This window comes from Eurytemora carolleeae, unplaced genomic scaffold (genome assembly GCF_000591075.1).
Source record: "Eurytemora carolleeae unplaced genomic scaffold, Eaff_2.0 scaffold756, whole genome shotgun sequence".
Lineage (NCBI taxonomy): Eukaryota > Metazoa > Arthropoda > Copepoda > Calanoida > Temoridae > Eurytemora > Eurytemora carolleeae.
In genome coordinates this window covers 146,714-170,841 of record NW_019396647.1, presented here as the reverse complement: position 1 = coordinate 170,841, position 24,128 = coordinate 146,714, and the positions used below count along the sequence as shown (strand labels likewise).

Below are 24,128 nucleotides of genomic sequence, written 5' to 3'. Positions count from 1 at the left end.
GCAATAAACTTTATCTTATCTTATCTTATCTTATCTTATAAACCGTTAAACTAAGCTGACCCTCATGCTAGATCCTGATGAGGAGACAGGGTCGGGTAAAACTGCTCCACACCTTCGAATAAAATATCATTAAGAGAAAATTAGAATCTAAATAAGTTTATATCAAATATGGAAATGAAATACATTTTCAGAAAAAAGTCTCTTTGACAGAGAAAAAAAATTCAGGAACTCTTTTTGCTTTTTTCGTTTATTTAAAAGTTTCAGTTTGTAACATTTTACATGAACAGTTTAAAATTCCCCGTTTTTTGAAAATTAGGTATTGATGATGACCAAATTGTTATTCAAACATGATATTAAAAATTAGATTTAATAATAATATAAAAGAATTGTGCATATAAAGGGTTATAAGGATGAGACTGCAAAGACGACTTGAATATTTAAAGATATGACGATCCAAAGACTAAGTTAAGTCTTGAAATAGCTGATTAAACTATTTAGCATAGAAAACCACAATTTTATATTAGTGGGGAATCATGAATATGAGGAAATAGACAGTATAAATTTCGTACAGTCGTCTCTGAAATGTCTGAAGTTTCGTCCTTTGAGAGTAATTAAATTATTTTCCCGAATCGAATAATTATTCATTATTTTTAATCTTGCAAGTTTGCAGTTCGTTATATGAGAATATATTTTTTTTTAATTTTGAAATGAACAATCAATTACAATGAATTAAAAGTAAAACATCCGAAAATTTTAATTTGTAATTCTCTAGGAAATTTAAGCTTACAAAACTCAACCCCTATTCATCCTTNAAAAAAACCCCCCAAAAAATAAGCTTAAGATAAATTCTACCTTCTCGTTCCTCCTACAGGTATTCTAGGAAATGCAGTTGTACCCAATGCTTGTTCTGCACCACTGAACACCTGTACATCATATATGATGTTACATCATATAAGTTTATAAGTACATAAGAGATAGATACATATGCTTTAAAAGTACATGTACATGTACATGTAGGTATCATGCAGAGATAAGAGAGTTACAGAGATCGTTTATCAACTAAAATATGCGATATTTTCTACAGCATGTTCTATTCACCCCCCACTAACCAGAGTTAGAGGCATTTGATTTCTTCAATTGGAAATAATACTCGTTTTGGTTTATATTTTGACAATCTTTAAAGTTCCGGATTTGTTTGTTAAATACTTTTTATTCAAAACATATATGCCGGCAAAAAAGTATTTAAGAAAGAAGGCTGAAAAATTATGTTTAATTGGAGTAATTGTGATCGAAAGTCATAGCTTTCTGGAATATTGACAGAACCATTAAATTCACGTGTATTGTGTCAAGTACTTTACACAACCATTAGCAAGCATCTGTTTTCAGGGATATTTAAGGATCCTTTGGATACGAGGCACAAAATCTTTTAAAAAAGCCTGAATTCATAAATATTTTAAATTCATGTTTAAAATTGGAGTATTTCTTTAAAAGTTGTAAAACTGAATCGGTATTATGTTCAACAAGTGGCCGTGAGATGGCACTCTAAAAATCTGTCGTAAAAACGTAGCATGTCGTGCCGGGCCAACTTAGGCCTGCTAGCCCACCCTGTGTAAGGAAATAACCAGTCTGTGTAGTCTGTGGTATCATGCTATTAAAGTACATGATATGGAATTAAGTATGTAAGAATGTATTTTTATTATATTCAATGTAAATTGTAAGTAAATGATATGTAATTATGGAAGTTAAAATATGTTAAGAAAGTACATGCTATGTAAGTATATATAATATTTGAATACATGATATTTAAGTACATAATATTTCAATGCATAATAAGTAAAAGAACGAAGATTTGTAAATTTTACGATACCGTTCTTTTGCGCGTTTAGCTCTTTTCTGACGTCTTCTTTTGTTGTTGTTTCCATTCAATAAAGTGGCCTACTGGGATCAAATTTTATGAAAAGCGAAAGGTATATGAACTACATATGCTAAGTTAACCGCTTTTCTCGTGCATGCAGTTTAAGATCAAGAGAAGTGGCTCAACTTTGTTTACGTATTTTCTTGAAAGATCTAGATTTAGATGTCAAGTTTCTCAAGGATATATCTAAAAATGGTAAATTGGAGGTCTGATTTAAAAACCAGTGAGCCTTTACCCTTTACCCAAGAACGGTATCAATGTAGTAATTAGGGTTAGACTTTAATTATAGGGGAGGCAAAGGAGGCTAGGGGGGGATAACAGGANGGGGGGTGAATTTACAAGAATGATTATTCAAGGACACAAGATGAGGATAAAGATTTGAATTATGTAACAATATAAAATATCAATTCCAAACCTTCCTTCAACACTCGCTATCTGTAAACCAAAGAATATGCAAGGAATATTTATAGAAAGGATTATGAGAGTGCAAAGTAATCCGGTAAAAAACATCTGTATTTTGTTGAGTTTGTTGTATTTTTGTGGCGCCTATCTACGTATCTATCTATCTATCTATATAGTGAGTGCGTCAAGATGTCCGTCCGGACCTGTTCTAACTCCTCAGTTCTGCTCTGAACCTTGAACCATGCAGACCTCAGCGGTTGGTTTCCTTCTCCTGGTTCTACTAAACCAGGGGTATACTCGTGAATCCTATACAGTTCTAGCACCTAGATCTATCCGTCCCAATACTAACTATTTCGCTGCAGTTTCTGTAGATGGCACTGGAGGAGATCTTCAGGTTATTGTTTTTAAATACCCGACCACGTCAATGCTAAAGTGACGTCATGCAAGTGATTTTAATCAACACCTGGAGTGTCAAAGTGACTGATTAGTCTGTTATAAATAAACCAAAATCTACTAGAGATACCATAATATGTGAAATAGGCCGATAAATAAGATGATTAGTTAATATAAAGCCTGTATCAGGCTGTATAATATATTTATATATATCCAAGGCCGCTATATTTATCCACGTAGGTAGTATACAGCGTATATATATAGTGTAGAAAGGTGTGGGTGGGAGGAATATATATATATAAATATATTTATATATTTCAAAAGTGGTTGAGATCTATAGTTTTGTAAAACTTAAAATTATTTAATTCCTTTTCCGCTTAAAATGCATTTTATGTAATGTTTGAGCGGAAATAATACAATTTAAAATAACAACAACTTCCTCTATTATCATTGGAGAATTGTAATTTAAGACAAGGCAGTTCAAGTTTGTAGTTCATAACCTTTTCATTTATCCACCATAGAGGTTAAAAAATATTAATAGCCAACCATAGAGGTTAAGATTTATCAATAGACAACCATAGAGGTTAAAATTTAACAATAGCCAACCATAGAGGTTAAGATTTATCAATAGCCAACCATAGAGGTTAAGATTTATCAATAGCCAACCATAGCATTCTCCACTAAACGCTACTATATCTTCGGTCAGTGTACTGAAAAGTACTGCAGAACGCACCGATAGCTTAGTTGAGGATGATAGAGGTTAAACAAAAATTATTTAAATGTTGAACAACTTTTCACTTCTGTAATATTACCAATTACTAGAACTCAGATATTACAGCTGATTTCAATGATACCCATTTTTCAACTAAGAAATTCATAAACCCCCATTTGCTCCGCCAAATTTTTCATTTTTGAAAATCACGGTCAATTAGAAGTCCAGATTAAAAGTCAGTGAGTCATATCTCATATTTATCAAAAAAATGGTTTTTTATTTTTTGCTTTTTCATACTTTTTGTTGGACTAACTCTCAGTACGCATATATGGTACTGAACTAGGCTAGACTAGGTTAAGAAATTTTCTAAATAAACCATGAAATCAACTAAAATAATGTCCTTCTATATTTACAATGTGCGAATTCAATTATTTTCTTGACATGAATTCATTTCACAAAAGTTCTGATTACTTTTAAAGACAATCTTGATGCTCCTGTTTTTAGGAAGTCGAACTGAGAATTATCGGCAGATCAAAATCTGGACAAAATATCGAAATTAGGTAATTATCACCGATCTTAATCTGATTTAAAACTGGTTAATTTTTCATTTATCCTGATTTTCATCCTGAACCTAACCAGGGCAGTAAAACTAATTTTTCTATTTCCTTTATTTTTATTTCAACTGATCCTGATCCTAAATCGGATACTGATCTTAATCCTGTTCCTGTTCCTAATCCTGATTCTGATCCTGATCCTGATCCTGCTCCTGATCCTGCTCCTTATCCTGAACCTGATCCTGATCCTGATCCTGATCCTGATACTGATCCTGAACCTGATCCTGATCCTGATCCTGATACTGATCCTGATCCTGATCCTGATCCTGATCCTGATCCTGTTCCTGTTCCTGATCCTGATCCTGATCTTATTCCCCATCCTGAGATTGATCCTTATCGAGAACTTGATAATTCCTTATCCTTATATGAATATTGATCTTTTCACCTGGACCTATAAAGGAAGCAAACACTTCCCTCAAAAATACATCACGTCAAACTAAAGTAAATTAAATGTAAATATATCACGCCAAACTAAAGTAAATTGAATGTAAATACATCACGTCAAACTAAAGTAAATTGAATGTAAGTATATATCACGTCAAACTAAAGTAAATTAAATGTAAATATATCACGCCAAACTAAAGTAAACTGAATTTAAATATATCACGTCAAACTAAAGTAACCTGATGGTGAGGTTCCAAACCCTTGTTGACATTACATTTAATATAACTGGTGGTGGATCGTTAGTATTTTTTGACGATGAACTAACAACTTTTAGAAATAAAAATTTTAGATTTAATATTTATGTTTAAAAATATAGTAAGTTTTAAGGGCTGTGAAAAGGGTTTTATACAAAACAGGCATTTTAAAACATTTATTTATTTGAAGGGAGGCCAGCCGAGTTCCCCCTGGTGAAACCTCGCTTGTGAGGTTAAGTGTAGGAGAACTAGAGGACGGTGATTATACTTTAGAGGCCATAGGAACCAATCCAATACAATTTAAGGTAGCACAACAACAATAACAACAACAACAACAACAACAACAACAACAACAACAACAACAACAACATCAACACCACAAAATACTCTACAGAATAATAATCATCACAATTCAAATGACCGTGACGATAACAACTAAAACAACAACAAGAACAATATCAATTGTAACAGTTAGAACAACAACAAAAGCAATGAAAAATATATCGACAAGAACTGTAACAATAAAAACAACAACAACAACTTTAATAACTACAACAATGACGAAAACAGCAATGACGCAAAACCAGCAAAACACAACATAAACCACAGAGCCAATTAAAATGTAAAAGATATAAAACAATTTTTTTCTTCTAGGATTCGACCCCCCTAGAGTTTATGGGAAAAGGATATTCTGTTCTTGTTCAAACAGATAAATCTATTTACAGGTACCTTTTTAAGAAATCTATCATAAATCTAAAATTTAGTGGATTTTCTGTTGATAAATACATTTTCTTTATTAAACCCTTCCCCATGGAGTCAAGATCGGTTCAACCGATTAAACGTTAATTTGATCAAAACAAAAAAAACACATTTATATATAAAATTTTAAAATATATTTAAAAATGTATATAAATTGCCAATGGTAAGCTGCTGCCTAGTTATGAGTACGAAGGTTTTTAAAAAATTTGAAAAATAATATATTTGTATGTTGATTGTTTATATTAATTACATTATTATCACGACCACTATTATTTAATATTATCATTATTATTATCATTATCATTATCATTTTTTTATGATTATCAGGCCTGGAAATACGGTACAATTCAGAACTATTATTCTGTCACCACAACTTAAGCCCACAGTAACAGGTATAAAAAAATGTTAAACCCTTTTATAAATTTTTATAAATTTATTTTTAGGAAGTATAGATGTGAGTTTGAGGGACGGAAGCGGAAGCCTGGTTCGAGAATGGAAACGAGTTTTCACGACTAAGGTAGACCACTGCGGCCTAATGTGAATTATAAATGTTCTTGGTCCATACATTTTTTAGCTTTGTAGAAAAACTATACAAATTAATTTTATTAAAGGGCGTGTATGCAGAAAGTGTCGAGATCTCAGAGAAACCTGTTTTAGGTAATTTTAAAGGGAGAGTACACCTAATCTATTAACATCCTCATTATTTCTGGCTACCTAACATCCATCTATATATCTATCTATCTATCTATCTATCTATCTATCTAGATATCTATCTATCTATCTATCTATCTATCTATCTATCTAGATATCTATATATCTATCTATCTATATATCTATCTAGATATCTATCTATCTAGATATATATCTATCTAGATATATATTTATCTAGATATCTATCTAGATATCTAACTATCTATCTATCTATCTATCTATCTATCTATCTATCTATCTATCTATCTATCTATCTATCTATCTAGGTAGCTGGAATCTAACTGTAGAGGTAAATGGACAGATGTTCTCAAAAGAGTTTCTGGTAGCAGAATACGTTCTACCAAAATTCCAGGTATATTTACGAAGTCCCTCGATACCAACCTTTAAATTAGCTCACCCCCTTGCAAAATCAAACCTGTATCCCAGTCACCCCGGACTAACCATAGTGAGAAGCATTCGGTTTCTTTTATTTGAAATCAAACGTGTTTTGGTCTATAATTCAACAATAGTTAAACTTACGGATTCGTTTATTTGTTACTTTTTCATTCAAAACGTATATGCCGACAAAAAAGTATTAAAAGAAAGCCTAAAAAAAGATGTATAAGGGGTCAAATTGTGATCGAAAGTCACAGCTTTCTGAAATATTGACAGAACCGTTAAATCCACGTGCAGTAACAGCAAGAATATTATCGTCGTTTTTTATTAATCATTTTCACATCCTTCCTGAGGGAAGCTTTAATCTTTAATCTTGCATATTTTATTGGAAGGAACTTTTTAAAGAATAAAATATTAAAAACAGATCTAACAAGATACAAACGTTATATTACTCTGAATATTATTTATTTTTTAATGACGTTGTGTATCTTCAACGTATTAAACTTTGTTAAACGATAAAATAAAGAGCTGGTCCGCCCACCCAACCTTGCTCTTCAGTCCTGACTTTGGGTTGTGGGCGTGGCTAGACATTGGGCGGGAGGGGGGGGGGGTGAAAGGATTATTGAAAATATAAATATTTTTGAATAAAATAAATTTAAAGGTTAAGAGGTTTAAAGGGACTGTAAACGTAATTTTAGGTGACCCTTCAGTAACAATAGAGAAATTATCAGAATTAAGCACTAAAAAAGTTATAAAAACCAACGTTAAATCTTCAACATTACTGATCAGATAAAGGTTTAAAGAGTGCATTTGTAAATCTAGCATGCCATACTACAAATGAAGCGTCACTTGAAACTACGTTGGCAGTCCCTTTAACTGGTGAGAACGACGGTACAATTTATCCACCACTAAAAATTGGTACTACTACTGACTGGGCGGTACAAGAAATGTTTACTATGCCAAGCTGGTACAAGTAATGGTTACTGGCCGGGCTGTACAAGTAATGGGTATTGGCCAGGCTGAAGCAAGAAATGTGTATTGGCCGGGCCCGGCCGGTACAAGAAATGGTACTGGCCGGGTTGGTACAAGAATTGGGTACTGGCCGGGCTGGGGCAGGAAATGGATACAGACCTGGCTGGGACAGGAAATGGATATAGACCGGGCTGGGACAGGAAATGTGTACAATACAATTATAAATATTTCAGGTAGATATTGACCTGCCACCCTCGGCTTCTTTCAAGGACAAGGTCACTGCAACTATAAGGTTGGTTTTAAATATATAATAAAGTAATTTCAAGTGAAGAGACCAAAGAGAATACAATATTCTATTCTCTTTCCCTTTCATTCATTTAAACCGTTATCTGATCAATGATTTGGAAAATGTCGTCGTTTCTCTAGATTCAAACTAGATTGAAAACTGTTCAATTCTGCCAATTTCCTCCATATTGTTTCTAAAGCAGAAATGTTGAAAAAATGTGATTGCAGATACATAATGCGTTCTGGATCAGACAAAGCATATCAGGATACGGTTGTGAATCGGACATGCCATTCTATAAATGGAGGATCACTAGAAATGACGTCTGCACTGTTGCAGACACTTAAATCTGTTTTTAGAAAATGTTTTTAAAATTGTTAAAAGCTGGTTCACAACAAACGAAAATTTATTTGTTTTTGTTCCCCCTATTAAAATAATACATAATAAGTAAGTTTGATATCGTAATCAAGCAAGTTTGATTTTCTCATTCTTGGGTGAAAAATTATGGACTAGAGAGGAGTTTTGAGGTTTATACTCTTTACCAGGTGATTCCCAATCAAACAAACTTTTGCTTTGAGTTTGCAATGATTAGTACTTTACATTAAACATTGATTTCCTTTTTTGCAACAAAACATATTTCCGTTTTTTATCCTCTAGAGAAAATTTTACGCCAATATTTTTTCATTTTAAGGACAAGTAGATTGATGACATATTTGTGGAACTTATGCAAACAAATTGTATGATAGCTCGATGCTTTTGGACATTTAAAAGCTTCAATCCCTCCACTGCCCCCCCCCATTTCTTAATATTGTGAAATTATTTGTAAAAAAGGATTGATGAATCAGATAATGACGTAAACATGAAACAACAGGCATTAATCTTACAAATAGAAATGTACTCCCCCTGGCCCACTCAATTCTTAGAACAGCGTGAGCAAGAATTTAGCTTCCAGAATTTGTGCTCTTCCCACATTTGAATAGTTAGAATTTTAGTTGTTGGAGGGGGGGGGGGGGGGATGCAGTCCTCTTACTCAAACATCATATAAGCGAACTGATAGTGATTTTTCTTGTGTCAGTGATTTTTAAATGTTTAAGATTGATGCCTGGTTCAAATACTCCCAATAATTAGATAATTAGCTAGATTGGTATTCAGGAAATTAATTAAATGCAAAATGCATACAATTTAACACTAAAGTTAGAGACTGTTGACCAAGGATGTAATGCATTACATCCTTGCTGTTGACTTAATTTCAAATGACCCTCCATGTAAAAAGCTGAATGCCTGATTTTGCAACGATACCCTTTAAGCTAATGTGGTTTTCATTTTTTAGAGACTTGAGGAATTAAGCGGCACAGAAAATGAATGAAATCGTAAGAATTCATTACGTTTTAAGATATAAAAACGACGATATCTTCATCATTTTTTCTCAGATAAAAGTAGTAAGAGTATCGTTGTGAATCGTGCTGTCAATACTTTCATTGGGGCGTCACAGTAGAGATTACGCTAGCCGTCCCTTCACCTATAATATTCTTAATGTGTAGGGCTAACTATGCACTTGGTAGACCTGTTCAAGGAACAGCAACTGTTGCAGTTTATCCAAGATACAAGGAAAGAGGATAAATTTAAAGAATATGGTTTTTAAAGACATTTTGAATTTAGGCGTATTATTTTTTCTTGGATTAACTGTGGATTAAGAAGACTACTGTGGGCCCAAGTTATGTTTGCGAATAGTCCGAATAAACAATAAACAAATTTATTTTCAACTATTTGCTCTATAGCTGCATCAAATGGTTCAAATTTCGCCTTCCTATTCCACAGTTTTATGAATCCCCCTGTAACATTTCAAATCAAATCAATTTAACTACCTAGCTATCGATTTAGATATCAATATATCTATATCTATCCACCTACCTATCTATATGTCACTGCGAACCAAGATGTTCACGCTCTCAAGCAAAAATCGAGCAGTATTTTGCAAGCACTTCTTTTAAACTTAAGCTATAAACAAGTGCAGTACAGATTTCAAATGATAATGTATATAGCTTGATACAAAAATTATAAGTTAGCTAGTAAAACTAAAGGCCAAGGCGTCGCGACACTTAAAAGTCGTGGATGTATAAACATTTAATCACTTACTTTCAGAGTTGTTCAGATTTAAGTGATATCTATCTATCTATCTATCTATCTATCTATCTATCTATCTATCTATCTATCTATCTATCTACTTATCTACCTATATTCTATTTATCTATCTGTCTATAGTCTGGTTACATACAGCCTATTTTTAACAAACCATTGAGACAAACCATGGATATCAGGTTGGTTAATAATTTAAATTTTTAAACAATAGATTAATCAAACTTTTTACCAAGAAAAATACAGAAACCTCATATATTTGTTTACAAAACAGTGTACTGCAGTTTTTTCGATGAATGTAAATAAACCTTCTGAGTTTGTTTACATTGCCCCCACTGTAAAATTAATCGTTATTTAACAAATAAGAAGTAATAAAAATAATAAATACAAGCGGCAATGAAAGTTAAATCTTTTTTACTCTTAATGTATATTTTATTTTCATAATTAATAATATAAAACCCTAAATCTTGAAATCTAAGTAATTATGTAATCTTTCTTATTTTAGTGGAAAGGTGGACGTTGAATTTGAACTAGCCAAGGTAAAAATATCTTTATTCATTTATTCATCTATTAAAGGCACACTAAGCCTAAATTCAAGTAACCATCCATGCTATGATGGCAATGTCCGATTCAAAACGGTAACCTTAAAAACTTTTCTCGGATGAAGTATGAATTGAAATTGAAGGTCTCAAAATTTTGAAAACATAATTATTTTTTTATAGTATGTTTCTCTACAAAAGTGAATTACGCATTTCTACAATAGAAAAAAATATAACCTATCTAACCCCCTATCTACATATCTATCCTCTATACTATCTATACTATCTATCTATATGTCTATCTATTTATCTATCTATAAATATATTTGTCTATTCATCAATCTATCTGTTATTCATCTATTTATCTGCCTATCTATTTATCTATATATCTATCTGTCTATCTATCTATCTGTCTATCTATTTATTTATTTATCTATCTAGGACCTGGAACTGACTGATGATTATACCCGTGAGATAGTGTTTGATGTAGTGGTAGAGGAGGAGAAAACAAAAAGGAAAAGAATAACATTAAAACAATATTTTATAGAAATTTTAAATATGATGTTGAAAATATATTTTTTAATATTGTTGGTAAAAATAAAGTTTTTGTGTTCAGGCGTCAAAATAACACAAATTCGATAATGCTTTACAAGTATGCATACAAGCTTGAGCTTATTAAAACAGGTAACAATTAATTTGCACAAATCACAACACTTTTAAAAAACAAAAAATTTTACACCAAAAAAAACTCACCCCAATGTAAATTAGAGGTTTGAAAGCTGTAATGTGAACCGTTTATCTAAGATTTCATGTAGTTTTTTGCATTTAATGCTTTATACTTATTTGTTTGGCTATATGTTTTAGATACTAATGCAAGTCAAGTCGCTTGTTCTGATGGAATTTGAATGTGCGATGAAAATTTAGCTTAGTTTATATATACCCCCGAAACCAGTTTGATAATTGCAGGTTCTAGCATTTTCCCCTTCATCGCAAAGCAACAAAAAGTGTTGTACACAACAAACCCCACTGTAGAAATAAACGAGTTTCTGTACTGTCTCATTTTTTTTGCGTATTTTACCGGAGTTAAAATTCTATTTTGTCTGTAGGAGACGCATTTAAGCCTGGGATGCCGTACACCTGCTATCTAAAAATATCAACACAAGATGGAAAACCGGTTTTCGATGATCTCAACAAAGTCTCCGTCAAGGTTAAACAAAAAATAATGTAATAGAATGAATATTTATAGTTTTGTTCATTTCTGTTAAATTTTTTTGAAAAAATATTACACATCGAAAGGACGAAATCAATTTAAGAATTTTGGGTTAAATTTCGTCAATCATAATCGGTAAACATATTTAAGAAATTTGAGGCTTCTTTTATTTCGCATTTGTAATTTGTAGAACAAACTACGTATACATCTTCTATATGATAAAGCTCTTAGCTCATATATATATATAAATTTGAATATTTGCAAATATATATATATAGATATGTTAGATATAGCTAGCCAAACGGGTGAACCAAATTGACAGAATTTTTTGATTAAAAACTGAAGTTCCCTGGAATTTATTATTCAAGTGTTTCTAGAATTCCACGGATAACGCCGGGCACTTCAGCCAGTATTGATTTATTTTTAAAATTTTTAGTCTGGATTTGGAAGTGATACAGATAGCTACGCAGTCGTAGATTATCCTATTCCTCAAGATGGAATTATTAGACTAGCATTCTTTAATCCTAAAGGAAATTATTAATTAATCGAAAAATCGAGAATTAAATCATCTAGCCCTTGATTGTTCAACTCATAAATTAACACAATTACTATTCAACTCATAAACCAATTAACCCATTGATTATTCAACTCATAAACCAATAAACCCATTGATTATTCAACTCATAAACAAATTAAATCTTCATTATTCAACTTATAAACAAATTAACTCACAAATTATCTAATCAATAAACCAATTAACTCATTCATCAGCAAAAATTTTAACCAATTAAAGCTAAATTACTCAGCTCAACAATGTTAATTGTCAAATCGTTAAATTGATTAATTCATTAGAGAGTTCTGGACAAGTTTTGGGAATCGAGGCAAAATATAGGTAAAGTACATACAAACTCATTTAGATCAAGTTCAATGGGAGTGTTCTTGAAAAATTGCAAGCGGTAAAGTTGTCGTATAATAAGAGTGGGTTAAAGGAGATATATCTAAATGTAATATACGTTAAATCGTATTTTTTTTGTTTGAAAGTTGAGAATGTTGCCTTATGAAGAGAAATTTTAGTTTCGCAGGCAAAGCTGGGTTCACAAGCTTGCATATTATATAATAAATCAATTAATATTTTAATCATTTTTTATATAACCCAACCTTAAAGTAAATATACTGATTAAATATCAAATTACTCGAAAGCAATTGTATTTTAATATTTATTGATAATAATTGTTCAGGGATCAGAGCCAGTGGTTTAGTACTATTCCTAAAGCAGTTTCAAACTCAAACAACTATATTCAGGTTTTACCAAATTTTTTCTTTTTACCTTTTATTTATTTTAAAAGTTTGAATTTTGGGTTGAAAACATATTCAAAAGTTTCAATGTCATTTATTAACTAAACAGAAACCCCGAACAGAAAGTTTAAAACTACTGGATACTTATCTACAGACTACAAACAGAAAACAATAACTTATTTAGGCCATCAAAACCTAAACTAGGATAATTATTTTTTGGAATTAAAAGCCAACATTTTTTAGTTGGTGATATCGCCAAGTTGCTGAACAATAAAAGAACTGAGTTTTTGCCACAAACTCTGATTTTATCATTCCTATATCTTTCCAACCCAATTTCGGAGACCTTTGATATTTCAAACTATGAATTTTGTTAGATCAAATAATCTATGTTTGAAATATCTAAGGTTTTCACCATGAGGTTGCAAAGATTCTTTGTTTATTTAATCTCTATTAAAAAAAAATATTCAAAGGAGGCCATGGGGGTAGGAAAAATTGGTTTGTATTTCTGGGGGTTTCGGCTGTAAAGCCCTCCCCTCAATAAATTCCTGCATACACCCCTGATTTTGAAAATTTTCATCATGATGAATTCTCGATGCGGGACATGTCGTCTCCTAAGATAGATAGATCCCTCTCTAATCAGTGAAGTCATTATGAGGTTATTCTATTTATCTTAGAAGACGATATTTTCCGTACATTGGAGCCAAGGGGGATGATAGTTCTCTACCTGTGTGCTCAGTTAGCTGTACTGAACACTTACAACTGTTTACTAATATTGATATATATATTAGCTAGGCCAGAATCTACTCATAATTAAAAATATGCAGTACGCTCTCGGTATAGTTGATGGCCTATAAAAGTAAAGGATTAGCGTACATCATCACTCTATACACTATAACCGCGTTGATTGGAGCGCATCGAGAGTAACCAGCTAATTATACAGTCTTGGTCTGGTGTCTACCACATGTTTTTTTCAGGGGCTACTGGCTACAGATAGACCGCGTGTAAATGAGAACGTGAATATTGCGATAATTTCAAGTGAACCAATTGATAGTTTCAGGTAAATTCAAATTGATAGTTTTAGGTAAATTCAAATTGATAGTTTTAGGTAAACTCAAATTATTAGTTTCAGATAAATTCAAATTGATAGTTTCAGGTAAATTCAAATTGATAGTTTTAGGTAAACTCAAATTGATAGTTTCAGGTGAATTCAAATTGATAGTTTCAGTTAAACTCAAATTGATAGTTTTAGGTAAACTAAAATTGATAGTTTCAGGTAAATTCAAATTTATAGTTTCAGGTAAACTCAAATTGATAGCTTCCGGTAAACTCAAATTGATAGTTTTAGTTAAACTCAAATTGATAGTTTCAGTTAAACTCAAATTGATAGTTTTAGGTAAACTTAAATTGATAGTTTTAGGTAAACTCAAATTGATAGTTTTAGGTAAATTCAAATTGACAGTTTCAGGTAAACTCAAATTGATAGTTTTAGGTAAACTTAAATTGATAGATTCAGGTAAATTCAAATTGATAGTTTCAGGTAAACTCAAATTGCAAAATCAATTTTTTTTCTCACATTTTTTAGAAATATTTCACATCAACTTAAAATTTGTTTTCTTTAAAAAAGTTGCCGAGTTTTTGTCACAAACACAAATTTCTAATCCTGATATCCTAGCAACCTGATGGGATACAAATTCAATATTTCAAACTTAGATGATAGTTAAGCCACCATAACTCATATTTTTAAACATCTAAGGTCTACAACATTGACATGCAAAGATATAAAGATTAGACAATCAAGAATATTGTTTATAACTTCATATTCTTTATATTCTAAAAAATGTAATTTTATATATTTTGATATAGTTATGTTGTACTTGGACGAGGAAACATTCTGAATGCTGGAACAATAAGAAACCCAATAAATACGAAACATGTAAGATTAATGGTCTTTTTTATAATTAAACACAGAAGATGCTTAATATGTCCTGACTGCAGATTTCCTTTTGACCTTTTCTGCTTTTTTGCCTCATCTACATCATACATAAATTTTTTTGAATTTTTGTTGTTTTCATTTTACTTTTTATTTTTTTTCTCTTCCTTCTTCGGGGAAAAAAGGAAAAAAAGAACATATTTAATATTTATATATAATTAGATATCTTATAAACAATAAACAATTTTCCATTAAATGTATTTTTTCCTAGGAGTTTGTACTTCCTGCGACCCGTGATATGAGTCCCAGAGCAAGAATTGTTATTTCCTATATCAGGTTTTTTTTTTAACTTTTTCTTTTCAAATAATTTCTTTCGGAAAATTTTTAAACGAAACACTTATCTATTAGCTTAACGTTTTTACACAGTTAAAATGATCCTAACATTTTTTCCAAAAAATCAAATAACTTTTTAAAATTTCCAACATAGTAGAAGAACTAAATGTTAAGAATATCTTACATATACTCCTTATCTAAATTTTTGTTAAAAATTTCGAATTTCTTTATATCTTCTAATAATTTAATGGATCAAAAATATTTACAGAAGGTAGCATTTATGTGTTTTCCATGGTATGCAGACCTTTGGATTATTCTTACTTTTCTTCAATATCCCGTCTGGGTCATACTCGCATTGGTAAATTTAATTGAGGGGATCAATCATTTATTCTCAAATTCAAAAGTGTCCACGTTTGATTTCCTGATCAATCCTGGTCTAGATTAACGACACTCAACACAAACATTCCGACTTCCGATATGCCAAGGTAATAAGGCAAGGAAAGTTAATTGCTGTGGCGTATTCTCTGCGTACATTAATTGGAACTAGTTCTCTCTGGGCGGTATTTGTAAACAAGAATAGATGCATCAGTGTTCCTCTAGTATCTGAGGAGGATAAAACCATTTAGTTTTGAAAATTTTGATAATGCTATGATTAGAATATTTCATAGATTTATTGTGTAAAAGATGGATCTCATGTCAGGCTGTGACATCCGTCTTGTGTTAACTTTACAGCACAAAAATGCGTACACCTCCGAAATAACTATCTTTAGATTATAATTCTTTGCGAAAAGTAAAGTTAATTATTATTTATGATAATATAATAAAGAACATAATTTATAAGAAGCTTTTAGAAAATTAGAGCCTTTATCCAATAAACTTTTTATGTATTTAAAAACTAAAATTTAAATGTTTTATTAGACAAGATGGCGAAGTTGTTAGTGATGCAATGGATTTTGAGGTCGATGGAGCACTTTCTAATATTCTAGAGATAAATATGGACAAAAAACAAGCTTTCCCAGGTTAAATATCCTTGAAATAAATATGGACAAGAAACAAGCTTTCCTAGGTTAAATATCCTTGAGATAAATGTGGACAAGAAGTAGGTTTTCTAGGTTAAATATCCTTGAGATAAATATTGACAAGAAGTAGGTAAGGTTAAATATTCTTGAGATAAATATGGACAAGAAGTAGGTTTCCTAGGTTAAATATCCTTGAGATAAATATTGACAAGAAGTAGGTAAGGTTAAATATCCTTGAGATAAATATGGACAAGAAGTAGGTAAGGTTAAATATCCTCGAGATAAATATGAACAATAAGTAGGCAAGGTTAAATATCCTTGAGATAAACATGAACAAGAAGCAGGTTTCCAGGTTAAATATCCTTGAGATAAACATTAACAAGAAGTAGATTTTCAGGTTAAAATATCCTTGAGATAAGTATGGACAAGAAGCAGGTAAGGTTAAATATCCTTGAGATTTTCTATGTAAAAATTAACGGAGATAAATTTCCCCAGGTATAATAAAAGTCCAAGATAATTATTTGAATATTTCTTTCATAATTTTTTTATTTAGGAACTACAGTTGATATTGAGCTCAGAGCCAAACCAAACTCGTTTGTCGGAATTCTAGCAATCGACAAGAGTGTGAGGTCCTTGCAGGTAGAACATTTTCTTGTCTTCCAGCCTGAGGTCGTTTTCAAGTTTTTGAACAAATATAACTTTCATTTTATTGATTTAGTGACTGCTTAAAATTATTTATAGATAATAATATTCAAGATTTTTAAATTCGAAAATTTGTTTCTAAGAATTTTGAGAAAGAAATATTTGAATTGGTTGGTTGATTGATTTATTGATTGATCTAAGGCTGGTCATGATATTGACCGGCGTGACCTGGTGAGGGAGGTGAAGAGCTACAATGCTGGTCGTGACCCAACCTTCTATCCCTGGGTGGAAACTATAAAAAACCAACAGGTCGGTTTAGAACGGTTTAGTAACTTGGTTCATTTTTAAAAGGCTCCACTTAAAAACATTTTCAGTTGACATTCATTATTTTGTATTTAGCCAAAACAAACTTTCTTTTAAAATTACAATTATATAATGAAAGATAAGTTATGTACAAATTCACAAGAAACTGCAGTACGCTTTATTTGTAAACAAGGCTATGGTATATTCCTCACTTTAAGGCAAGGAAAAAAAACAGTAAATCCCATTAAATAGTGTCTAATAATTTTTGGGAGAAATGTAGACACACACAGTACCGCCTAGGCAAAGCTTTGTTTACATTCCTCCCAGAAACTGTAGTACACATCAATTTATGAAAGTTCCTCATTTATTCCTTGCTTTCAGGGATCCTTGTACTGGCATACTGGTGCCGGCAGCAGTACAGATGTGTACAGGGAATCTGGACTTGTCATCTTTACAAATGGATTCCTGACCCAAACCCCAAACAGTATCCAGGTATTACAAATATTTTTTGTATGAAATAAATCATTCTTTAAAAATCACCAAATATAAGATTTTATAATTATGATGTTTGCCTTAATGATAATAATAATTGATAATTTATACCACAGAATAATTATATTAACTGCCAATATTAAAGGATAATTTGACCGCGAAAAACCGAACAATAAACCGTCCAATTCTGCCACCAGGAGCCTCTAGTGTTCACCCAGATCAAGGGCCAGGAGTAGCGTACGAGACTGGTACACGACCACCACTAGAAGGACCATATGCTTTCTCAAGACTTCCAAGGAAACAAAGAAAACATTTTGTCTTTTTTAAATTGAAAAATTTAGTATTTTTTAAAAATACTTTATTCGATTACTTCAATAATGGAAAATAAAATAAAAATGATTGCATATGGAAAAACATTAAACACGTTTTCATATTCACATTCCATGCCATAGAGACAGATATTGTGAAAAATCTGCATGAAATGAGTTAAAATGGGTGGGAAAGTGAAAGTTATCTGACATGACATCTGGAAATCCTCGAATTCTAATTTCTAAATGTTGAATTGTAAATGAAAAAGGCCGGTGGACGATCTTCCGAAAATATTTCTACGGAATGATCTTCCTCAAACCTGGTTGTTTACCAACGCAACAACAAACTCAGAAGGTAAAATGATTCAATGAAGTAGGGAGGGGTGGAGGGGGTTGGGGGAGAGATCCGGACAGCTGTGAAAATTTGCATAATTTTTAAGACTGGGTCGACTAAAAAGTGGCGCAGCGACTTTTGGACTGTTGGCAAAATTGAAATTAATGGCAAAATTCTCATCGATATTTGAAGGCAGAAGAAGCATTATTGTAATGATTAATTTTAAATTGAATTTATTCAGGAAATGCTCTGTTGACCGTTCCAGTTCCAGATCTCACAAATACAACATGGGTTGTTTCAGGTTCATCCTATATTATCATTATCATTATCATTATCATTATCATTATCATTATCATTATCATTATCATTATCATTATCATTATCATTATCATTATAATTATTAGTATTAACATTTTTATTATTATCTATTTATATCATTGCAATTTTAATTGTTGTCTTACAATTTATTTTCAATATTTTTTATCAGGGTTCGCTGTAAACCAACTGGATGGTATAGGGGTATCCGAACATTTTTCTGAATTGGAACTTTTCCAACCTTTTTATGTTCTAGCTAACCTACCTTACAGGTAAAGAAAATCTTTAAAAAATGTAATTTTATTTTAAAAATCTTAAGAAAACTTAGATCTTTTGTTGAAAGAAATGACTTTGCAACCAAAGCACAATTTTTTTCTGGGACCACTGGAAATCGCATATACTGTGTTTTTGTATCAGCATGAAAAGCATAATAACATTTGAAAACGATTCTTTAAAGGACTGTAAACGTAATTTTAAGTTATCTTACAATGATAGACTGCCATGTCAGATTTACAACTACACTCTTAAAACCTTTGTCTTTTCTATTTTTATCTTAGTTTCTCAACAAAGGTAACTGCTTCTTGCTTCCAAAACAATGGAGAAATTAAAAGAATCCCTTTTCAATGACTAAAAAAACGAAAAGTACACTTTTAAAAGTGGAAAATCACATTAAATTATGTCTACTGTCCCTTTAAAATAATATTTTTAGTGTTAGAGTTGGGGAAACTTTAGCAGTTGAGATGGTCGTCTTCAACTATCTCAGGTTTTTAGAATTTACTTATTTTTAAATTTAATCCCTATTTTATTTTTTATCCTTATTCACTATATTTGTTAAATTGTACTGAAAGGGAGTGACCAGCAATGTAGTATTGTGGATAAATTGTATATGATTCAATTGAGAAATATAAAACGGTTTTAAAGATCTATAATTAGTAATTACTGAGTTTCTGCGCAAAGTCGACATTTAAAATCGTCAATTTGGGTGGTTACATTTTGAGAATTGACATTTTAGAATTATTAAATAACGACGACAAAATATGTAACACAAATTCTACAGTAAACTAATTAGATGTTTAGGAACCTAGGTTGAGAAAATAAATGTTAACTCTCATCATCTAAAATAAGTAATCTTTTTCAATTATTAGTTTTGTAATCTCTCATACTTTTCAAACATTTTCTGGAATTTTTATTTAAAAGACGACCTTTGAAGAATTTTGTAAGAAATTCAATATGCAGAAAAATAAATAATAGATTCTAACATTGATTTATTGACAAATTTCTATTGAGAATTATCTACGTTATTTAATAATTCAAAAAATGGCGATCCTCAAAACGTAACCACCCAAATGGATTGATTTTGAACGTCGACTTTGCGCTCAAACTTAGTGTTTTATATGTCTCAAATGAATCCTAAAAAATGTCTCCGCAATACTACATTTACAGTTTAAATACTATACATCGCCGGTCACTCCCTTTAATAATCATATTAATATGCAACTGTTTTTTTCTTCAGTAAAGAAATCTCAGCTGACGTAACCCTGGAGAATCCCAACGGTTCGGATTTTAATTTTGGCGCCAAAACTCCAGATTCAAACGAAATCGAGGAAAATATCAAAATAAATCGAATTCTAGCAAAATTCGGTATAATTAATTTTTCAACGTTTTTTTTATTCCAAAAACTCATATATCTTGCATTTTTTAACGTCTTTTGATAATGATAACTAACTTTTTTGTTAAATCTTCCATTTTTTTATGAATCCTTACTTCCCCCTTTTTTCTTATGATTTTGATATTTGTTAGGACCCAACTTTTATTGAGCTGTATAGGAAAATAGAATAATACAATTATAACAAAAATATAATTACTAAAATACTATTTCTTAAAATAAGAGAAAAGTTACAATATGTGATTATTTACTGACCAAGAAAATATGGTTTTGGTAAAACAAACTAGATAAAACCTGCTCCAACAACAAGCATGATGTTCTATTGTACAATGCTCAATATTCTTTAGTCTAAAATATGCTTAATAATGCTTAAAAGACTGTTGACAAAGTTCAAAGATTCTCAAATATTCTGAAATATGCTTTAATATGCTTAAAATGCTCAAATTTAAGACTAGTTATATTATCTCTAATTGCTCAGAACAAAAACAATAACGATACGACCAGGTTCTCGCACTCCTGTTTCTTTCATCATAACTCCACAAAAAATAGGTGAATAAATAAGCTTATACACTTCATACTGCAGTGAAATAATGAATATGGATCTCTGTGAATTATGTTTATGGATTTTCAATCTACTTTTTATCAACCCACCATGGTTTTACGGGATTTGTTAATCAGAAAAATATAATGCCATATCTCACTGTGTCAAGTTTGCGAGTAAATTAACATATTTAATCATTAACAGTTAATAAATAATAATCGATCCAACGTATATATTTCTATATTCGTCCAATTCGTAGACATGGTTTATTACAATTTTCACTTTCAGTACTAGATATACTTTTTGTTTACAGGTACTCTTGAACTCAAGATTACTGCTAAAAGTTCATTTGGACAGGATATTCTTATAGAAAAACTTAGGTAAAGAAAAAAAATTTAGATGTAATTAATAACAACAATTTTGTTAAGGGTTGAAGGGGAAGGCGAAGTTATTTACAAAAACAAAGCACAGTTAGTGGATTTAACTAATAAGTGAGTGTAACTTGATTTTTATAAATTCTGATTGATAAACATTATTTTATGTTTTATTATAGAGGTGAGATTGAGATGAATATAACAGTGGATATTCCAAAATATGCAGTTCCTCAAACTGCAAAGGTGAGTTTTCTAAAAATAAAGAAAGGAGAAAAAGACAAAATTAGAATACGTTGTTTTACAGGTTTTTGTTGCCGCTGTTCCAGATCCTGTTGGTCCAGTGATTAACAACATAGAAAACCTGTTTACTCTTCCGACAGGTTGACTTTAAGAGATTTACTTTTCAAATGATTTTTTATGGTGCCAAGTTAATTTGTATTCTTCTAAAAAAATCATGACTTTTGAATTAGGTTGTGGAGAGCAAAATCTAGCGAGCCTGGTTCCAAACCTTATCCTCCTGGATTATCTATCAGCTGTTGGACGGATTACTCCGGAGATATTGAAGAAGAGTAAACACATCATGGAGTTAGGATATCAGAACCAACTGGATTTTCTCCGAAAGGACGGATCATTTTCTCCTTTTGGAAAATCTGATGGATTCGGGAGTGTTTGGTTAACCTCACAAACAGCCGGAGCTCTTCAAGGAGTATCAGCCTATATAGATGTAGACCCACAGGTTATCCATCGTAGTTTGTCCTGGTTGGTCAAACAACAGAAACCTGACGGATCCTTCCAAGAAGAAGGACAAATATCACATACTATACAATCCAACCCTGTTTCCTTGACTGCCTTTGCAGTATTAGGATTCCTGGAAAACAAGAGAAATCTAACTTCAACATTGAGGAACAGTATGAACAAGGCTATCGACTTTGTAGCTCTACGCTGGCAAGATCTAAAGGATCCCTATGAGCTGAGTGTTGTAACATATGCCTTGCATGTTGCTCAGCACCCTGCTAAGGACCAAGCTTGGCCTACTCTTCAAAGTCTGGAGAAGAGAGAGGATGGAAAGACCTGGTGGGAAAGAGAACTACCTGAAGACTGGTCTAGGAACCCTTGGCAGAAGGAGCCTAACACAATTAATATTGAGATGACCGCCTATGCTCTTCTCTGTTTGACAGAACGAAAGTCAATTACTGATGCTGTTCCAGTCACAAACTGGTTGTTCACACAACAAGCATCATCAGGAAGCTTTGCATCAACTTCAGATACTTATGTAGCACTGAAGGCATTAACCCAGTTCAGTATAGGGTTCAGTATTAAGGACAGGAATACGGATATGAGCATCCAGTATGCTTACCTTGACAATGTAAAGAGGTTTAAGGTCAGCTCTGAGAATCCAACCACCATGCAGAAGCGTATTCTTCCCGAGGAGACAAGAGAAGTTAAACTCCGCGCCACTGGAAATGGCCTGGCTGTGATTGAAGTTGGATATCAGTATAACCTCAATGTTACCGGAGCCTGGCCAAGCTTTGTTGTAAACCCTCAAGTAACTAAAGTATCAGACTCCCATCACATGCAGGTCACTGTGTGCACCCACTTTATCCAGAACACCACAGTGTCCAGCAGCTTTATGTCAGTCATAGAGGTTTACCTACCCAGTGGGTTCACCGTCAACCAGGACTCTTTACCTGGACTCCGAAGGTACAAGGGAGTTAAACGCGTGGAAACTGACCGCAAAGACACCAAGATTATCATCTACTTCAACTCTATCGAGAAACGCGAAGTTTGTCCCACCATTGAAGCGTTTAGAACACACCGGGTGGCCAATCAAAGACCCGCTCCAATTATTGTTTACGATTACTATGATCAGACAAAGCGAGCTAGATCCTTCTATGACGTGGTACCATCAACTATCTGTGATATATGTGAGGGGGATGACTGTCCTACAGGAGGATGTGTATCTAGACCCAGGTTTGAATACTATTTTTTCATCTAAATAAATTCATTAGTCATAACCATAATATTTTATTTTCCCGTAATTTATAGGTTTCTCTAAATATTTGAAATATTATTTGTAGGTTCCCGAATTATGGTAGTTATGCGTTCAATGAAGCATTCTACTCTCAAGAAAGCAGCGGAACCAATAACAGACTGAACCTAATACTACTCTTAGTCGTTATCCTATCTTTGAAGTGCTAACCCTACTCATAAACATAAACCAAATATCCCCCGGCCCCTCTTCATAGACATAATATTTTTTCTTCAATGCCTAACTTTTTAAGAGAATTTAAAGTTAGCGTGATGGGCATTTTTGTGAATATTATTATTTGTATAAGATTTATGTTCTAGCTGTCGATACTAACACTTTTAACCTATACAGATACAGAAGTAGCAGAGGCACTAGGATTCTTATTTTTGGAAAATACTTTTATGAAAATTGAAGATTAAGAAGCATGTTTTTAAAATCGAAATTTTTTTATTTTTATTTTTAGAAACGATTAAGATTTCGCAATTTCAAGATTATTTTCATCTGAAATGAAATCCTTAAAAAAAGCAGAAAGAACATATTTATTTTTAAAAAATAAATAAGGAAAATGAATTTTTTTTAAATTTTAAAAATTAAAACGAATCATAAAAATGATTTATCAGTTTTCTGACAGATAACGATTTTTAATATTCAGAATTTCCCGTACATATATTTGAATCTTGGTGTGTACATACTGTACATTCTTTACACTTTGTAATTCACGTAGACTGTACAGTGTACACTGTACCTCCAGTTAAAGAATTTAGGCTGTGCTAACTGTTCAATAAACTAATAAAATAAAAGTTTATACAAAGTTTATACAAATGGGCGTATAGAATAGACTATTTGATCTTACAGAATTCTGAGTTTGAAATATCCAATGTCTACGA

At 31.8% G+C, this 24,128-nt stretch overlaps 2 protein-coding genes across 3 annotated transcripts in view; one reads left to right on the top strand and one right to left on the bottom strand.

Moving 5' to 3' along the window:
* Positions 1 to 60: 60 nt before the first annotated feature.
* Positions 61 to 24,128, bottom strand: part of LOC111706857 (cubilin) — a gene marked incomplete at its 3' end in the record, with an annotated part of 61,611 nt that continues 37,543 nt past the window's right edge. Inside the window, 2 exon segments of the mRNA XM_023479786.1 lie at positions 61 to 112; positions 853 to 923. Of these exon segments, the coding sequence (XP_023335554.1) occupies positions 61 to 112; positions 853 to 923 (123 nt within the window).
* LOC111706858 (CD109 antigen) lies at positions 2,523 to 24,057 on the top strand. Of its 2 annotated transcripts, XM_023479788.1 has the most exons (40): positions 2,523 to 2,711; positions 3,927 to 3,982; positions 4,865 to 4,979; positions 5,329 to 5,399; positions 5,761 to 5,825; positions 5,877 to 5,950; positions 6,045 to 6,090; positions 6,411 to 6,496; positions 7,725 to 7,783; positions 9,316 to 9,382; positions 10,037 to 10,092; positions 10,416 to 10,449; positions 10,891 to 10,964; positions 11,066 to 11,133; positions 11,556 to 11,656; positions 12,096 to 12,189; positions 12,512 to 12,551; positions 12,898 to 12,961; positions 13,930 to 13,998; positions 14,311 to 14,324; positions 14,819 to 14,888; positions 15,157 to 15,221; positions 16,137 to 16,237; positions 16,791 to 16,876; positions 17,081 to 17,188; positions 17,564 to 17,674; positions 17,820 to 17,971; positions 18,252 to 18,337; positions 18,558 to 18,617; positions 18,804 to 18,903; positions 19,341 to 19,394; positions 20,145 to 20,235; positions 20,432 to 20,457; positions 20,776 to 20,846; positions 21,152 to 21,218; positions 21,267 to 21,329; positions 21,392 to 21,455; positions 21,517 to 21,592; positions 21,683 to 23,183; positions 23,291 to 24,057. In XM_023479788.1, exons 1-40 carry the CDS (start codon positions 2,559 to 2,561, stop codon positions 23,409 to 23,411), a joined length of 4,479 nt encoding a protein of 1,492 aa, XP_023335556.1. In that variant the 5' UTR covers positions 2,523 to 2,558; the 3' UTR covers positions 23,412 to 24,057. The 2 variants fall into 2 exon arrangements, with proteins under 2 accessions (XP_023335556.1, XP_023335555.1); XM_023479787.1 differs by lacking the exon at positions 14,311 to 14,324 and having other exon boundaries at positions 13,930 to 14,012.